The sequence below is a fragment of the Bufo bufo genome, chromosome 3 (genome assembly GCF_905171765.1).
Source record: "Bufo bufo chromosome 3, aBufBuf1.1, whole genome shotgun sequence".
Lineage (NCBI taxonomy): Eukaryota > Metazoa > Chordata > Amphibia > Anura > Bufonidae > Bufo > Bufo bufo.
The window spans coordinates 299,420,010-299,438,485 of record NC_053391.1 but is presented as its reverse complement, the minus strand read 5'-3'; the positions used below and the strand labels follow the sequence as shown (position 1 = coordinate 299,438,485).

General features: G+C 43.4%; 1 protein-coding gene across 1 annotated transcript in view; it reads right to left on the bottom strand.

Moving 5' to 3' along the window:
• The window catches only part of LOC120993757 (NADH-cytochrome b5 reductase 1), a 372,914-nt gene that overhangs the window by 98,677 nt on the left and 255,761 nt on the right, over window positions 1–18,476 (bottom strand). The window contains exon 5 of the mRNA XM_040422226.1: window positions 14,824–14,909. Coding sequence (XP_040278160.1) covers window positions 14,824–14,909 — 86 coding nt within the window. The remainder of the gene's footprint in view (window positions 1–14,823; window positions 14,910–18,476) is intronic.

The following is an 18,476-nucleotide window of genomic DNA, read 5'->3' as shown; positions in this document are numbered from 1 at the left end:
GTCATGGCCCATAAACAGCTAGGAACAAGTTAGGGACCACTCAAATGAGACGACCTTGACGCGGTGAGTGGCTTATTACGCTTTGGCCAAAATGTACACCAATGTCTCATCCAGCATGGAGGGCAGAGTGCTGGATGTAGTGTGCGATCACATTTGCATTTTCCGTTTGTATATGTATTTCGCCATAGTGATCTGCACCTACAGGCAGGTTGTGCGGGCTCAACCCCCCACATTTTTTCTTTGTAGCATATATTGGAGGCGTGGCGATCTCCTTTGAGTCAAGCACACCTGACCAGTCAATCTGTCCTGGAGGCTGGTTTTAAAGTCAGTATAAAACTGAGTCTGCTTATAAAGAACCTACCATTAGCCATTTGGCTCCAGGAGAAGTATGTGGTGGGCTCAGCATGCATGTTGGTACTTGCATCCCTGGATCCGATGAAAGCTGTAATGGCACCGGACGGGGTTAAAAGCAGAGTGTACTTGGCTTGCATGCTGACCTGAATTCCCTGGACTTTATGTGGCTGTCATGGCCCATAAACAGGTAGGAACAAGAGTTAGGGACCACTCAAATGAGACGACCTTGACGCGGTGAGTGGCTTATTACGCTTTGGCCAAAATGTACACCAATGTCTCATCCAGCATGGAGGGCAGAGTGCTGGATGTAGTGTGCGATCACATTTGCATTTTTCGTTTGTATATGTATTTCGCCATAGTGATCTGCACCTACAGGCAGGTTGTGCGGGCTCAACCCCCCACATTTTTTCTTTGTAGCATATATTGGAGGCGTGGCGATCTCCTTTGAGTCAAGCACACCTGACCAGTCAATCTGTCCTGGAGGCTGGTTTTAAAGTCAGTATAAAACTGAGTCTGCTTATAAAGAACCTACCATTAGCCATTTGGCTCCAGGAGAAGTATGTGGTGGGCTCAGCATGCATGTTGGTACTTGCATCCCTGGATCCGATGAAAGCTGTAATGGCACCGGACGGGGTTAAAAGCAGAGTGTACTTGGCTTGCATGCTGACCTGCATTCCCTGGACTTTATGTGGCTGTCATGGCCCATAAACAGGTAGGAACAAGAGTTAGGGACCACTCAAATGAGACGACCTTGACGCGGTGATTGGCTTATTACGCTTTGGCCAAAATGTACACCAATGTCTCATCCAGCATGGAGGGCAGAGTGCTGGATGTAGTGTGCGATCACATTTGCATTTTCAGCTTTCATATTCTGTTACCAAAAAAATACTTTTTTGGCAATTTACAACATCTGTATTAGTCAGTGTGCAATTTAAGCTAGAAATACACCCATCATTTTCTGGGGTTTGAAAAACACACTTTTTTGACAAAAACACTATTTTCAGGCCTTGCAGCATCAGCACGTGTGAAATTACAGGCTTATATACTGCTGTCAAATTCAGTTGTTAAACACTCGTTTGGGCACAAAAAATTTAGTTCGCAGTTTTTGATGCAGATGTCATTGCGAGATACACCCTTAATACATTTGGGTTACATTCAGAGATTTTAAATACCGCCATTTGGTGCACAAATATTGAATTCAGGCCTACACTGGTTCAGGCCCTGTGAGATACTTCCTCTACATACAGGGGTTTGATTCATGGATTTGAAATACAGCCATTTGAAATACAGCCATTTTGGGCAAAGAAATATTGAATTCAGGCCTACACTGGTTCAGACCGTGTGATATACCCCTCTACATACAGGGGTTTGAATCAGGCATTTGAAATACAGCCATTTTGGGCAAAGAAATATTGAATTCAGGCCTACACTGGTTCAGGCCCTGTGAGATACTCCCTCTACATACAGGGGTTTGATTCAGGGATTTGAAATACAGCCATTTGAAATACAGCCATTTTGGGCAAAGAAATATTGAATTCAGGCCTACACTGGTTCAGACCGTGTGAGATACTCCCTCTACATACAGGGGTTTGATTCAGGGATTTGAAATACAGCCATTTTGGACAAAAAAATATTGAATTCAGGCCTACACTGGTTCAGACCGTGTGAGATACTCCCTCTACATACAGGGGTTTGATTCAGGGATTTGAAATACAGCCATTTGAAATACAGCCATTTTGGACAAAAATATTGAATTCAGGCCTACACTGGTTCAGACCCTGTGAGATACTCCCTCTACATACAGGGGTTTGATTCAGGGATTTGGAATACAGCCATTTGAAATACAGCCATTTTGGACAAAAATATTGAATTCAGGCCTACACTGGTTCAGACCCTGTGAGATACTCCCTCTACATACAGGGGTTTGATTCAGGGATTTGGAATACAGCCATTTGAAATACAGCCATTTTGGGCAAAGAAATATTTACTTCAGGCCTACAGTGGTTCAGACCGTGTGAGATACCCCCTCTACATAAAGGGTTTGAATAAGGTATTTGAAATACAGCCATTTGAAATACAGCCATTTTGGACAAAAATATTGAATTCAGGCCTACACTGGTTCAGACCCTGTGAGATACTCCCTCTACATACAGGGGTTTGATTCAGGGATTTGGAATACAGCCATTTGAAATACAGCCATTTTGGGCAAAGAAATATTTACTTCAGGCCTACAGTGGTTCAGACCGTGTGAGATACCCCCTCTACATAAAGGGTTTGAATAAGGTATTTGAAATACAGCCATTTGAAATACAGCCATTTTGGGCAAAGAAATATTGAATTCAGGCCTACACTGGTTAAGACCGTGTGAGATACTCCCTCTACATACAGGGGTTTGATTCAGGGATTTGAAATACAGCCATTTTGTGCAAAGAAATATTTACTTCAGGCCTACACTGGTTCAGACCGTGTGAGATACACCCTCTACATACAGGGGTTTGAATCAGGCATTTGAAATACAGCCATTTGAAATACAGCCCTTTTGTGCAAATAAATATTTACTTCAGGCCTACACTGGTTCAGGCCCTGTGAGATACCCCCTCTACATACAGGGGTTTGAATCAGGCATTTGAAATACAGCCATTTGAAATACAGCCATTTTGTGCAAAGAAATATTTTATTTAGGCCTACACTGGTTCAGACCGTGTGAGATACACCCTTTACATACTGTCGTTCTATTCTACTATTAAACACCCATTTAGGGCAAGATCCTAAATTAGAAAAATATGAGGAGAGCGTCAAATAAGGGACATGGCCCAGGTCGTGGTGCTGCTGGTGGAGCTCCTGTTGCAGGGAGAGGACGTGGTCGATCTGTGCCAGCTACACGCACAAGTGAAACCCCTTCCTCAGGTGCGAGTAGGCGACAAAACCTGCAGCGGTATTTGGTCGGGCCTAATGCTGCTCTACGAATGGTGAGGCCTCAACAAGTACAGGTGATAGTAGATTGGGTTGCTGACAGTGGATCCAGTTCCTTCACATTGTCTCCCACCCAGTCTCCTGCTGAAAGACCACAGTTGGCACCTGCAGCCGATGTCCATCAGTCTTTCACCTCACCCCCTTACAAATCAGCCAAGCAGTCTGAGCCCCAAGTCATGCAGCAGTCTCTTCTGCTTTTTGATGACTCTGTTAGCAGGGTTTCCCAGGGCCATCCACCTAGCCCTGCCCCAGAAGTAGAAGAGATTTAGTGCACCGATGCCCAACCACTTATCTTTCAAGATGAGTACAAGGCAGGACCATCGCAGCACGTCTCCGATGATGACGAAACACAGGTGCCAACTGCTGGGGCTTTCTAAAGTGTGCAGACCGACAAGGAAGGCAGGGGTGAAGACTGGGTGGAAGATGATGTGGAGGACGATGAGGTCCTCAACCCCACATGGAATCAAGGTCATGTGAGTGACCTATGTAGTTCGGAGGAAGAGGCAGTGGTCGCACAGAGCCACCAGCACAGCAGAAGAGGGAGCAGCGGAGTGGCCGTCCGCTAGACAGTACGCCTGCTACTGCCCACTGCAGCAAGGGACCGAGCACACCAAAGCCAGCTCCAAGGAGTTCCCTGGCGTGGCAGTTCTTCAGACAATGTACTGACAACAAGACACGAGTGGTTTGCATGCTGTGCAATAAGAGCCTGAAGCGAGGCATAAATGTTCTCAACCTGAGCACAACCTGCATGACCAGGCATTTAAGTGCAAAGCACGAGTGTCACGGATGTAGTAGGGGAGAACACCAAAAGACAATCAAAAAGGAAGGGGAAAGACACTAGGCCTCACCGCTAGGGAAGGAAAATGGTCACCACCTATAAAACCCTGCTCCTGGCCCTAACTCCTATCCGTATGGGCACCTCTCGATGGTAGAGATGCCCATACATGGGAACCTGGAAAACCCTGGTGACCCTCAGATGCCCTAAATATAATGCTGGCGGAACAGCACCACTTCACCACCAATGACTGGGCCTCCATGCGAGATCTGTGTTCCTTGTTGCGCTGTTTCGAGTACTCCACCAACATGGCCAGTGCCGATAACGCCTTTCTTAGCGTTACTATCCCACTTCTATGCCTCTTTGAAAAAACGCTCCTGGCGATGATGGAAGAGGATGTGGCACAGAAGGAGGAAGAGGGATCATTTCTTAGGGTTTCCGGCCAGTCATTCCCATATGGCTCCGAGGGTGGGTTCCTGCACCCACAAACCCAAGGTACACAATTGTCCAGTCAGGGAACAGTTCTGGAGGATGAGGAGGAGGAGATGCAGGAGGAGGAACCATGTTCACAGCAGGGTGGCACCCAGACCAGCTCATGGCCATCACTGGTGCGTGGATGGGGGGGATACAGATGACACAGACGATACACCTCCCACAGAGGACAGCTTTTCGTTGCCTCTGGGCAGCCTGGCACACATGAGCGATTACATGCTGCAGTGTCTCCGCAACGACCGCCGAGTTGCCCACATTCTAACTTGTGCTGATTACTGGGTGGCCACGCTGCTGGATCCCCGTTTCAAGGACAACGTACTGTCCTTAATTCCGTCACTGGAGCGTGATCATAAGATGCGCGAGTACAAGCGCACGCAGGTAGACGCGCTGCTGGTGGCATTCCCACCTGACAGCAGGGGCACAGTGGAAGCACAAGGCGAAGGCAGAGGATGAGGAAGAGGTCGCCAACGCAGCTGGGGCACCGCCAGCACCTCAGAAGGCAGGGTTTGCATGGCCGAAATGTGGAAAAGCTTTGTCAGCACGCCGCAACAACCAGCACCTCCAGCTGATATGGAACGTCTTAGCAGGTGTCACGGCCTTTGGTGTGCGCCGTGACACTTGGCCACGCTTGCTGTTGCCTGTGGCAACGTGTTGCTGTGTCTGCATGCGGGGGCAGTGTCATAGCCTTTGTGGTGTGTGCCATGACATGGTTGCCTTGCATGTTGTTGCCTCCGGCAACGTGTATTTGTTATGGTGTTTTCCCTGCTTTGGTGTGCACGGGGTTAATTGTGTTTGGTAGGTGTGGTGGGTGTGACCTCAGGCCTCCTTATATGTTGGCGTGGTGGAGCATGAGGTCAGTTTGTATTTTGTTGTCAGCTTGGTGTGGAGCTCTGCTCCTGGGCTGTTGTGATTATGTCTGTGTGAGCCACCGTTATTTGTTATATTGTTTTCCCTTGCTTTCCCTCCTGCTTGCTTCTGTTTACCCTTCCCCACCTCTGGTGTATGTTGTATGGTGTGGGCCTTGTTTGCTGGTGTGTGTGCTTCTAATGGGGTTTGCTTTCCTGGAGGGGTTTAAGCAAACAGCTAGACTGTGAGTTTCCGGTCCATCTCGTCGGCGACAGGTAAGTCCTGATAACTTTTGTTGTCTGTTGGCTTATGTACTTACCTGTCGTTCGGCTGTGGCCCTGGCCTGAGCTTGCCCTTTATGCCTTGGAGGTGCTGGCCTGCCCTGCAGCCAGTGTATTATCTGAACGTGTGTTTAGCATGGTAGGGGGCGTCATCACAGACAAGCGCAGCCGCCTGTCCACAGCCAATATGGACAAGCTCACGTTCATTAAAATGAACCAGGCATGGATCCCTCAGGACTTGTCAGTACCTTGTGCAGAATAGACATGTATACCGGCACTAAGCAGCCATTGTTATACTACAGCGCAATTGCTCATGTTTATATTTTGGATATTTCACACTCTTTTGGAGTGTACCTTAATTTTACAAAATTAAATTAAAACAAAAAACTTGTGTTGGCTATCTCGTCCTCCTCCACCGCCACTTCTACCTACTCCGCTATGTCCACCGCCTCCTCAAACTCCTACTCCATATGGAACTCCACCTCATAAATCAAATTTTTTTTTTGTACGCGTTTTATTTTATATCATTTCACTACTTTGTCATTTACAATTTCGGGTGAAATTCACCAATTTTTGGGTGTATAGTACCACTGCTTTACCTAGTAGACCGGTAAAAAAAAATAATATAAAAATTGTCAGTTACATTTTCTGGTGAAATTAACAAATTTTTGGGTGTATAGTACCACTGCTATACCTAGTAGACAGGTTAAACAAAAAAAAAATTGTCAGTTATATATTCTGGTGAAATTCACCAATTTTTGGGTGTGATGTACCACTCCTATATCTAGTAGACCAAATTTTTTTTTGTCAGTTACATTTTTGGGTGAAATTCACCAATTTTTGGGTGTAATATACCCCTCCTCTACCTAGTTGACAGCTTAATAAATTTCAATATTTTTTCTGTTACATTCTTAGGTTGATATTATACAATTTTAAACGTGAATAAACACCTGCTATGCATAGGTGACAGGAAATAAAATTTTCTATATTATTCAGTAATTAATGCGCGCCACATCCTTCCATTCAATGCTTAACCTTTGAAAAGTTGTCACACTTTTACGCTTTAACCCCTTAAGGACTCAAGACGTACCGGTACATCCTAAGTTTAAAAAAGATTGCGGCGCGGCGGGGGTTAATTGTGACAGGATGCCTGCTGAAATCATTCAGCGGGCATCCTGTCACAACGCCGGGGGGGAGGGGTTATGTGATATATCGTCAATTCAGACCTGCGGTTTGTGGCTTTACCTGCCGTTTGCGGCGGCGATCGGGCATGCCATCGGGTCTCCATGCGGCTGTAGGGGGGACCCAATGGCATGGAAGGCAGGGCGATGTCTGAGGAAGGCATCGCACTGCCTTCCGGTGACGAGCCTGTGAGATCCAGCCCCCTGGATCTCACAGGCCGGAAGCTGTATGTGTAATACACACAGCATTACTCATACAGCCAATGCATTCCAATACAGAAGTATTGGAATGCATTGTAAAGGATTAGACCCCCAAAAGTTCAAGTCCCAAAGTGGGACAAAAAATTAAGTGAAAAAAAAGTTGAAAAAATAAAGTTTTCCCCCCAAAAAATTTAAAGTTTCAAGTAAAAATAAACAAAAACATCATTTTCCCCAAATAAAGTAAAAAAAATTTTTTTTAAATAGGGGAAAAAAATAAGTCCGTATCGACTGGCTCTATAAACATATCACCTTACATCACAAAAAGTGTAATAGCAAGCGATCAAAAAGTCACACGCACCCCAAAATAGTGCAAATAAAACAGTCATCTCATCCCGCAAAAATTATACCCTACCCAAGGTAATCGCCGAAAAACTGAAAAAATTATGGCTCTCAGACTATGGAAACACTAAAACATGATTTTTTTTTGCTTCAAAAATGAAATCATTGTGTAAAACTTACATAAATAAAAAAAAAGTATACATATTAGGTATCGCCGAATCCGTGACAACCTGGTCTATAAAAATATCATATGATCTAACCTGTCAGATGAATGTTGTAAATAACAAAAAATAAACGGTGCTAAAACAGCTATTTCTTGTTATCTTGCCTCACAAAAAGTGTAATATAGAGCAACCAAAAATCATATGTACCCTAAACTAGTACCAACAATACTGCCACCCTATCCCATAGTTTTTAAAATGGGGCCACTTTTTTGGAGTTTCTACTCTAGGGGTGCATCAGGGGGGCTTCAAATGGGACATGGTGTCAAAAAAAACAGTCCAGCAAAATCTGCCTTCCAAAAACTGTATGGCATTCCTTTCCTTCTGCGCCCTGCCGTGTGCCCGTACAGTAGTTTACGACCACATATGGGGTGTTTCTGTAAACTGCAGAATCAGGGCCATAAATATTGAGTTTGGTTTGGCTGTTAACCCTTGGTTTGTAACTGGAAAAAAAATATTAAAATGGAAAATCTGCCCAAAAAGTGAAATTTTGAAATTGTATCTCTATTTTCCATTAATTCTTGTGGAACACCTAAAGGGTTAACGACGTTTGTAAAATAAGTTTTGAATACCTTGAGGGGTGTAGTTTATAGAATGGGGTCATTTTTGGGTGGTTTCTATTATGTAAGCCTCGCAAAGTGACTTCAGAGCTGAACTGGTCTCTAAAAATTGGGTTTTTGAAAATTTCTGAAAAATTTCAAGATTTGCTTCTAAACTTCTAAGCCTTGTAACATCCCCAAAAAATAAAATATCATTCCAAAAATGATCCAAACATGAAGTAGACATATGGGGAATGTAAAGTAATAACTATTTTTGGAGGTATTACTATGTATTATAGAAGTAGAGAAATTGAAACTTGGAAATTTGCAATTTTTGTTAAATTTTGTATTTTATTATAAATAAAAATGATTTTTCTTGACCCAATTTTAGCAGTGTCATGAAGTACAATATGTGACGAAAAAACATTCTCAGAACGGCCTGAGTAAGTCAAAGCGTTTTAAAGTTATCAGCACTTAAAGTGATACTGGTCAGATTTGCAAAAAATGGCCAAGTCCTTAAGGTGAAATAGGGCTGAGTCCTTAAGGGGTTAATAATTTCTCCCATATTTCAACTCTATAATTTTAAATTTGAAAAAATGAATCCTACCTTGGATGTGGTCTCTCTTTCTCACGCTCCCTCTCTGGCCTGGAACCCTGATTCCCCGCCACCCGTGATCACCATGGTAGGCGCATAAAAGAACATCGAAAGTTGATAGAGCAGATATCAAATTGGATCGTGAACATCACGGGGACGTGCGACATGGTGGGGCACTAAGTGTGCACACGCCTACACGAACTGACTGACAGGGGTCAGCCCCTGCAACTTCTGGGTCTCCAAATTGGGCACATGGCCTGAGCTTGCCCTTTACCCCTTGGAGGTGCTGGCCTGCCCTGCAGCCAGTGTATTGTCTGAACGTGTGTTTAGCACGACTGGAGGGGCTTATCACAGGTTATATTTCCCAATGTTTTGGGGTGTACCCAAATTTTTAAAAAAAAATTTAAATCCAAAAAGCAGTGTAGGCTACCTCCTCCTCCAACGCCGCTTCCACCTACACCGCCACATCCACTGCCTCCTCAACCTCCTACTCCATATGGACCTGGTCCTCCTAGATCAAGATTATTATTTTTTATTTTTAGGTATTTTATGTTATTTTAAGTCATTTCCCTATCCACATTTGTTTGCAGAGCACTTGCCATGCTCTTAACCACATTTTGACGACATTTGCAGCCCTCTAGCCCTTTCCATGACTTTTTTAGAGCCATTTTAGTGCTCAAAAGTTCGGGCCCCCCTTGACTTCAATGAGGTTCGGGGTCAAGTTCGGGTCAAGTTCGGGTCCCGAACGCAAACTTTTTTTCCGTAGTTCGGCCTAACCCGTCGAACCCGAATATCCAGGTGTCCGCTCAACTCTAGTAATGAGGGAAGTGATACAGGCTTTAGGGGTCACCCAAGCTTTCCATACAGCATACCATCCCCAAAGCAGTGGCCGCGTTGAGCGCCTAAATGGCATGCTCAAATTGAAAATTCAGAAATCCATGCAGGAAACTCAGCAGCCTTGGCCAGAGTGTTTGCCTTTAGCCTTATACTCAGTCAGGACCAGCCCAAACAGAAAGACAGGATTATCCCCATTTGAGATTCTGTTTGGAAGCGCCCCCAGCCTAACAAGCTACATGCGGGCCCTCACAAAGAGGCTTGAGCACACCCATAAACAAGTGCTTGCTTCCCTTCCAGATCCAGATTCAATAGAAGGAACACACGGTCTGCAACCAGGAGATTGGGTGGTGATAAAAAGACATGTGAGGAAAGGCCTGGATCCCAGATTTGACGGTCCTTTCCAAGTCCTGTTGACTACTCATAAATCAGTAAATGTTGAAGGAAAGCCTAACTGAATACAAGCTTCTCACTGCAAAAAAGTACTGATGCCCAAGGATGAGGATCCTACTGCTGATGACTGCCCTAATCCTGGGAACAAGCGCACTGTACCAACAACTGAAGGATAACTGGAACAATGCACTTATCCGACACCACCAAGTGCTGTTTAGAGGACTCAATGACACTGACAGTAAAATGAAGGACTGTTTGATCTGTACTCACAGTCCCGTGAGTTCAAGAACTATCCCTTATCTGGCAATCCCTTTGACTTTTAAAGAACTTATTCATATGTCTTGTTGGCAGTTTGTCTCACAAAGAAGACCAGGGCCTGATGATCAAAAGTGTAACTCCACTGCAGTCCCTCTCCCCATAGCAGGGTGGATGGAGGCTCCCTGGTGGCAAGACAAACAATAATGCAAGTAGTATTGAATATAATAGTAGTATATGCTATGATTAAGCTTATGTTTAAGTGCACCAACAGGTTCTGTACCAAAAGAATTTGATTCAGCACACTGCTGAATCAAATTCTCTTTCTTTTATTCCATAAAAGCATAAATTTTTATAACACAGATAATCACAGATAAATCTAGCACACCACCAAAGGGGTGGAAAGCAAAACTAATGATTTGATTGGTTATTCATAAAAGGCAATACTTTCATACCATACTAACAGAATTACTCTTTAATGGTTAAAAACTTCTAATAATTAAAAAAAACGTCTGCAGCATCTTATTTCAAAGTTAGTATTCATTAGCAGCGCATTCTGAATTCAGAGAGAACATAACTCTCTCTTATATGTCAGACTCTGATAAGGAAGCGAGGGGGCTACTACCTTACCTTTATGAGCGCTCAGATGGAGCTGACACAGACACACTGTCTGTGTCAGCTCCATCTGAGCGCTCATAAAATGTCAATTGGAATCCTGACAATCATAGAGGTAGGGGTTTTGCCCCAATAGGCTAGGTAGTGGCTGGCTCCACCTCTAGCTTGGAAATGTAGAGGAAGAGTTTAGGAGAGAAGAATCTGTTGCCTCATGCTTCCTCTTGATAGATCCAGAAAGTTTCAGAGACGCAGAGAAACAGATCTCTGCATGTGTTACAGAAAGAGAGAAGAAGAAGAGAGAGTTTCCTCCTCCATGGACAAGCGTACGAGTCAGTAAGGTAACCTGCTACAGCCATTCTGACTTTGCTGCTGTGAGGAGTACTGTTAAGACATCCTTCAAACCTGGCCAGAGGTGCCTTCAAGACCCTGTATCCCACAGTGGACATTACAGCCAATATTTCCAAGGTACTGTTGCCAGCATAGATTCTACTGAGAGAGACTTTAGCAAGATAGAGAAGAAAGAAGGACATTACTCCCATCCTTGCCTAAATCCATACATCTGTATCTGTGAGAGTTTGAATGTGTACAGTTTAAACAGTGTCTGCTATAATTGGATTTACTACAACTCATATCTTGAACTTGAGCAAAGAGAGACGTTTATTCTTCTACTTTTGTCCTGGTTACTGACTCCTGCAGCATATGCCAGCCATTGCACTCCACACAATCTGCCTTGCACTAATAGAAACACTTAAAGTGGTTGTCTACCTTCAGTAAATGACAATAATCATGTAAACGAAGTTAGCACAAATCACTTATTAATGTATTGTGATTGTCCATATTGCTTCCTTTGCTGGTTTGATTCATGTTTTCATCACATTACAGAGGTTACGGCCATCCTGCAATCCAGCAGCGGAGGCAATGTTGGCACAAAGCGCGGGTCTGTGTGTACTCCTGTGGTCTTGGCCACCAGAGAGGATGGTGAATTACAGGGTGGTCGTAATTACTGTATATGAGCAGTGTATAAAGTGATGGAAAAATAAATGAAGCCAACAAAGGAGGCAATAAGGACAATCACAATACATTAGGAAGTACATTGTATTAACTTTGTCTACATGATAAAAGTCATTTGTTGAAGTGAGACAACCTCTTTAATATCAAGGGCACCCCAATCAGGCAGGAGCCCCAGAACCAGAGTGGGGCCTGAAGGAAGAAAGGGTGTGCTCTCCTTTCACTGAACAGCCCTAGGGAGCAACGGTGTAAAGAAAGCCACTGTGAGTGACTGCTACAGCCAGAGCCACTACCACTCCCATCCTCCACTCCGGCTTCTTTGGGACTTGCTACATATTCAACTAATGATACAAATCTATAATAACCATCACAAATGGAGGAGTTTTAGGGTACAGCCACACATGACATAAATGTTGTTGATTTTCTCTAGCAGAATTTTGTGCTGTATTTACAGTACAAAGTAAAAAATGTTTTACAAATCGAATGTGCTGAGAGAAATCCCTCAATGTAAACTGACTTGTGATGTGGGTTTTGCATCTGCAAACCTTTGCCATGCAATGGTGCTTCCTCTTTTAAAAAATATAATTTTAAACATTTCTCTTAGCCAGAAAGAAATACATATACATAAGGGGGCATTTATTAAAACTAGTGTAAAAGAAAACTGGCTTAGGCTACTTTCACACTAGCGTTGTTTAAATACGGCGTTCAATTCCGACACCGGAACTGCCCGCCGGATCCGGAAAAACGTGTGAAAACGGATTACATTTGAATCCTGGTCAGGATTTTAATCACAATGAAAAAATGCATTGGAAAAAACAGATCCGCCATTTATGGACTTTAACTTTTTTTTCACATTTTTTGGGTTTAACATGCAAAAGCCGGATCCGGTTTGACTGAACACACGGCGCCGGATCCGGCGTTAATGCAAGTCAATGGGAAAAATACCGGATCCGGCGTTCAGTCAAAGTGTTCAGGATTTTTGGCCGGAGGTAAAAATACAACATGCTACGGTTTTCTGAAAAGCCTGATCAGTCAAAAAGACTGAACTGAAGACATCCTGATGCATCCTGAATGGATTACTCTCCATTCAGAATGCATTATGATAAAACTGATCAGTTCTTTTCCGGATTTGAGCCCCTAGGACGGAACTCAGCTCCGTAAAAGAAAAACGCTAGTGTGAAAGTACCCTTAGTTGTCCATAGCTAACAATCATATTACGCCCTTCATTTTCCAAAGGTGCTCTGAAAAATGAAAGGAACTGTAAAATTTCATTGGTTGCTATGGGCAACTAAGGGAGAGTACACATCTCGGTTTCATTTTCTATTCTTCTAATCCATCAGAAGAACAGAAAACAAAACAAAACAGGATCCTGTAAAAAAAACGAATCAGTTATGTACAGCATTCTGTATAAAAATCGCGTAGGAAACATTAAAGAGTAACTAACTTTTGAATACAATTTTAATGAGATGTTATTAATGCCATAGTAAAACTTTTTCTAATATACTTTATTAAGGCTATTTGTATTTTTATTACACTTTTACCCCTCTAAAGTGCACCATTCCTTGTGTGCTTAAAATTCACTTCTCTGTACACCGTTGACTTGGCGATGTACAGAGTACGGACATTTTATGAATGGGGCCGCAGCAGCAGTGAGTACGGGCAGGAGCGCAGATTGCTGCTGCTGCCTGTGCCCCTGGAGGTTTACTAACTCCTGGCATAGCACATGGGTACTATGGAGAGGCTGTTCACTCCAGTCTTAAGAAAACCCGGCAAAGGACCTGTGGCGAGTGTGAAGACGTCACCACAAGATCACGCTGGCCATGCATGGTTACGTCATCAATGAGTCATGATGCCACTGCTCACGGCCAGTGTGATGACGTGTTGACGTCTTCATGCACTCCATAGGTCCTCTGTCCAGGTTTTCTTCAATCAAGACAGGAGCGGACAACCTCTCCATGATCAAGTGGATGAGGTGAGCATAATTTTGTTAATTTTCAGCCACCATTTTAGGAAAAATGTATTCATTAAAATGAAGCGTGAGGAAATTCAGATAAAACTTTTCCTAAACTTCGGATTGAATTTCACTTTAGATGCTTCGATTTGCTCAACACTAGCCATAATCATATTGACCTGGAGAATGAAGGTAACAGGTCAGTTTTACCTCATAAGGAACCCATAGAAACAAAACCCATAAAACTGGTGAAATAGCATTTTTTTCCCCAGATCCAACCCATGTGGAATTTTTTTTCCAGCTTCCTCCTACATTTATGCATTATTAAATGGTACTATTAGAAAGTAAAACTTGTCCTGCAAAAAACAAGCCCTCATACAGATATGTGAGGGGAAAAATAAAAAGGTTATGGCTCCTGGAAGGCAGGAAGTAAAAAAAAAAAATGAAAACGGCAAGGTCCTGAAGGAGCTCCAGTCCACTCCTTTCTGTGGCCAGCCCCTCCGTTACTGCTTTTTTACTGCCTAGACTTGTCAATCAAAGCAGCGAGGGAGGAGAGTGGCGTTTAGGGTAACAAGAGCAATGGTAACTCTGTTGTTGCACCAAATACCTAATTTGCATATTAGGAAAAAGTATCATAACTTCGGAACTGAGCCTCAGATCAACAAAAGAAAAACTGTTTTAATCAGGTGAGCCACAGCTATGTGTCTATACCAATTTGATAGATTTCTGGTGGCAGATTCACTTTTAATAACATTAATGTTCATGTACACATGTAGCATTCCGGCTTCTCGCTCCCCTTCCCTTATATCACATCACTACCCATCCCTTGGTTGAACTTCATTGGCATATGTCTTTTGAATAGTTCTGGATCTCTAAAAACTGAGTGCACAGCTCCTGTACCTTTTCTTTGAATTAACTTCTATTTATGTACTAATGTATCTAGAAGAATAAGAGTGCCTGTGTCACTTACCTTATTGGCAAACAGCAAAAAACATTTAGTTTCATCTTCTGGGTCACTTAGAATAGCATGGATTAGCTGAATTATTGGGGTAAGCCCTGAAAAAATAAAAATATCCTTTAGATACTTTCAAATTGCCAATTTTTGCATCCTCAAAATTTCTTTATTACGATAGCTTGTACAATTATTAGCCATTTAATATGACAGTAGGACATTTAATGCAAACTAGTTAATGTATGTTCTTACTACTGCTGAAAAGCTATTATAGCAAAAATTGCTGAAATAGTTAGTGCTGGATAAGGCCTGTTTCAGACTCCTGGCAGTAGTTCCATCAAGCTGTTCTGACTGTGAACAGACTGCCGAAGTTCTCTGGATCCGGCATTGTGGGATGTTACCATAATGCCTGCCGGCCCCATTAACTATAATGGGGTCTGGGGGAGGTCCGGCTGCATTCCTGGCAAATATGCCAGGATTCGGCCAGACAAGAACCGCTGCACGCAGTTTTAATCAATGGGGCCAGCAGGCGTTCCAGTAATAATTTGCAATGCCGGACCCTGAGAGCTCTGGCAGTGTGAAATAGGCCTAAGAGAGGTGCCAGAACATAGCAAATCTCATCTTTTTGCGTGTGGTTATGTAGTCACAGACATGTCAGACTGCCCATGCTGACCATGTCCACTACCGAAATTGTCAACAAGTGTGCATATGAGCATCATAACTGGACAATGGAGCTATGGAAGAGTGTGTCCTGATCTGAAAAATGTATGAAAAGGTGGGACCTGAACACTATTAGGTAGGAAGGGTTATTGTCATGGTACCCCCATAGGATTAGTTTGAGGCAACCGTTAGCGGCAGAAACAGTGGACTGAGCCGAAAGATGCCCCATTCACTGTGCAGTGTCTGGGACATCATATCGCAGCTCAAATCCCATTCAGTGGTTCTTAAAAACAGCTGATCAGTGGGGGTGCCAGGAGTCAGAGCCCCAATGATCTGATATTGATAAGCTGTTATTATTTAAAAGCTAGATGACCCCTTCAAGAAGCAATAAGCTGTGCTAGATGTCTGCAGGGCAGCCAGCACTTATTGCTGCCCATTGAGATGACCTATAAACTAATCAGAAACCTTCCTAAATGTTTTGAAGTCATGTAGCATCTGAGGATAAAAGCTAACGGTTGCTCAATCTGCTGTCCAGTTAATCCACCTCTTCTAATCCCTTCACTAGCTACCTAATGACTAGTGAATTCAGTTAAAAATATTTAAAAGGGGTATTCAGGTTATATTAAGTTGTCCTATTATATTAGTTGTCAGTTATATTACAATTTATGATATTCAAACATTACCGTTACATTGATCCAACATTGGAGGGTCCGGAGAACTATTTACAACACCTATTTGATGTGCAGAGGTGAGCAGGAAGAATAAAGATCTCTCTGTTTAAATTAAATGTGAAAATTTTGACCTCAAGGTTTGCCATACAAACTGAACCTGGGGCTGTTCTATCCAGGAAGAGTCACTGTTTGTGACTTAGTGTTTACAGTAAATGTTACCTTTGTATGCGACCTAGACCTAGCCATACGTGTCCGGCCATGTGATTTTCCTTCCGCATTTCAAATGTACAACTGCCACCATTAAAACAATACTATAAAATAAACCAATGTGCATGTGTGTTTAGTTTTAAAAAGACCAATGGACATGCATGCTTAGTTTTAAAATCGTATACATTGTAATAGGATATTCTCCACGTGTTAGTTAAAGGGCTTCTGTCACCCCACTAAACAGTTTTTTTTTTTTTTTGTGTACTTATAATCCCTATACTGCGATTTATCCATACATAATGTGATTAATCATTTTGGTTCAGTAGATTCTGCTAAAAACATACTTTTATAATATATAAATTACCTGTCTACCAGCAAGTAGGGCGGCTACTTGCTGGTAGCAGCTGCATCCTCCTATCATAATGACGCCCCCTCGGCATGTTGATTGACAGGGCCAGCGAACGGGATCTTTCTCTGTTTGCATTCAAAATCTGGCGCCTGCCCCTCACCTGTCGCACCAGGCGCACTGTGTTTTTGCTGAATTAAGAAGTATGGGTGGCTGCAAATCTAAAACTGAATATCCACCTCCTAATGTAGGAGAGACCTGTAAAGAATATGTTGCCCGAGTCAGTCCCACAAACTACTACCTGATAAACCCTTGGGTAGACAATATAGCTGGGTGGACAGAGTTCATGGAGAGCTGTAGCCCATTTCCTAGGGACGGGGATAATAGGCCATTTCATATGGATATATTAAGGGAATGTGCCTAGGCGATAAGGACACCTGGTCATATATTATGACCCCGATCCACAGTGGAATATGTCATAAATGCAAAAGGGAGGTGAACAATGGATTGAGATAACCCCACAATGGTATGACAGGAAGGGAAAGAGGGTTAAAAGACCAAAACGTTTCCCTGATGAAACAAAGAAATATGAATAAGAACAGGATCTCAGGAAACAGGGAGACCCCCGAGAACCTGCCCTTCCACTACCGCCCTATCATGCGGCCACAGCCCCAAATGTCAGGGATAACCACCTAAAGTCTAATAAGATGTATCCGACCCTTAATGAAGAAGATATAGAAGTTATGGCTGCCCATCATGTAATAAGTAGAGTGAGAGCACCCCTAAATCCTCCCGCCCCCCCCGGCGATGGTGAGACCGCCGCCTGGTCAAGCCACGTCACCCTTAGCAACTCTGGCACCCGACCAGAGCAACTATGTTGACCCCTCAGTGCCACTCTTCCCGATGAACACTTTGATGATGAAGGAGAAGGGGCTACAGGATCAACTACAGATCTTGGTCCTACAATACTTAGGAGCGGGAAAGAGGTGAAAAGGAAAGAAGTGAAAAGGGAAGAAGCAACAACAACAAGTCACTTCTAGAGTTGAGCGGACACCTGGATGTTCAGGTTCGGCAGGTTCGGCCGAACTTGAAAAATAAATTCGCGTTCGGAACCAAACTTGACCCCGAACCCGAACCCCATTGAAGTCAATGGGGACCCGAACTTTTGAGCACTAAAATGGCTCTAAAATAGCCGTGGAAAGAGCTAGAGGGCTGCAAAAGGCAGCAAAATGTGCTTAAGAGCATGGCAAATGCTCTGCAAACAAATGTGGATAGGGAAATGAATTAAAAAAACATAAAAGACCTTAAAAAAATAAAAATTAGGAATGATGTAGGAGGAAGAGGTTGAGGAGGCGGTGAATGGGTGGATGTGGCTGTGTAGGTTCACGTGGCGGTGTGTTATTTTTCATTTTTACATAGGGGTATCCCCCAAAATATTGTTACATATATATAAAAAAAAAAGGAATAAGTGCACTTGAGTACAAGGATGGATGGCTGAGGCTGTTAGAACTGTCTATTCTGCACAAGGTACAGACAAGTACTGAGGGATCCAAGCCTGATTCATTTTAATGAACGTGAGCTTGTCCACGTTGGCTGTGGACAGGCGACTGTGTCTGTCTGTATTGACGCCTCCTGCCGTGCTAAATACACGTTCAGAGAGTACACAGGCTGCAGGGCAGGCCAGCACCTCCAAGGCATAAAGGGCAAGCTCTGGCCATGTGGACAATTTGGAGACCCAGAAGTTGAATGGGGCAGAACCATCAGTCAGTACGTGTAGGCGTGTGCAC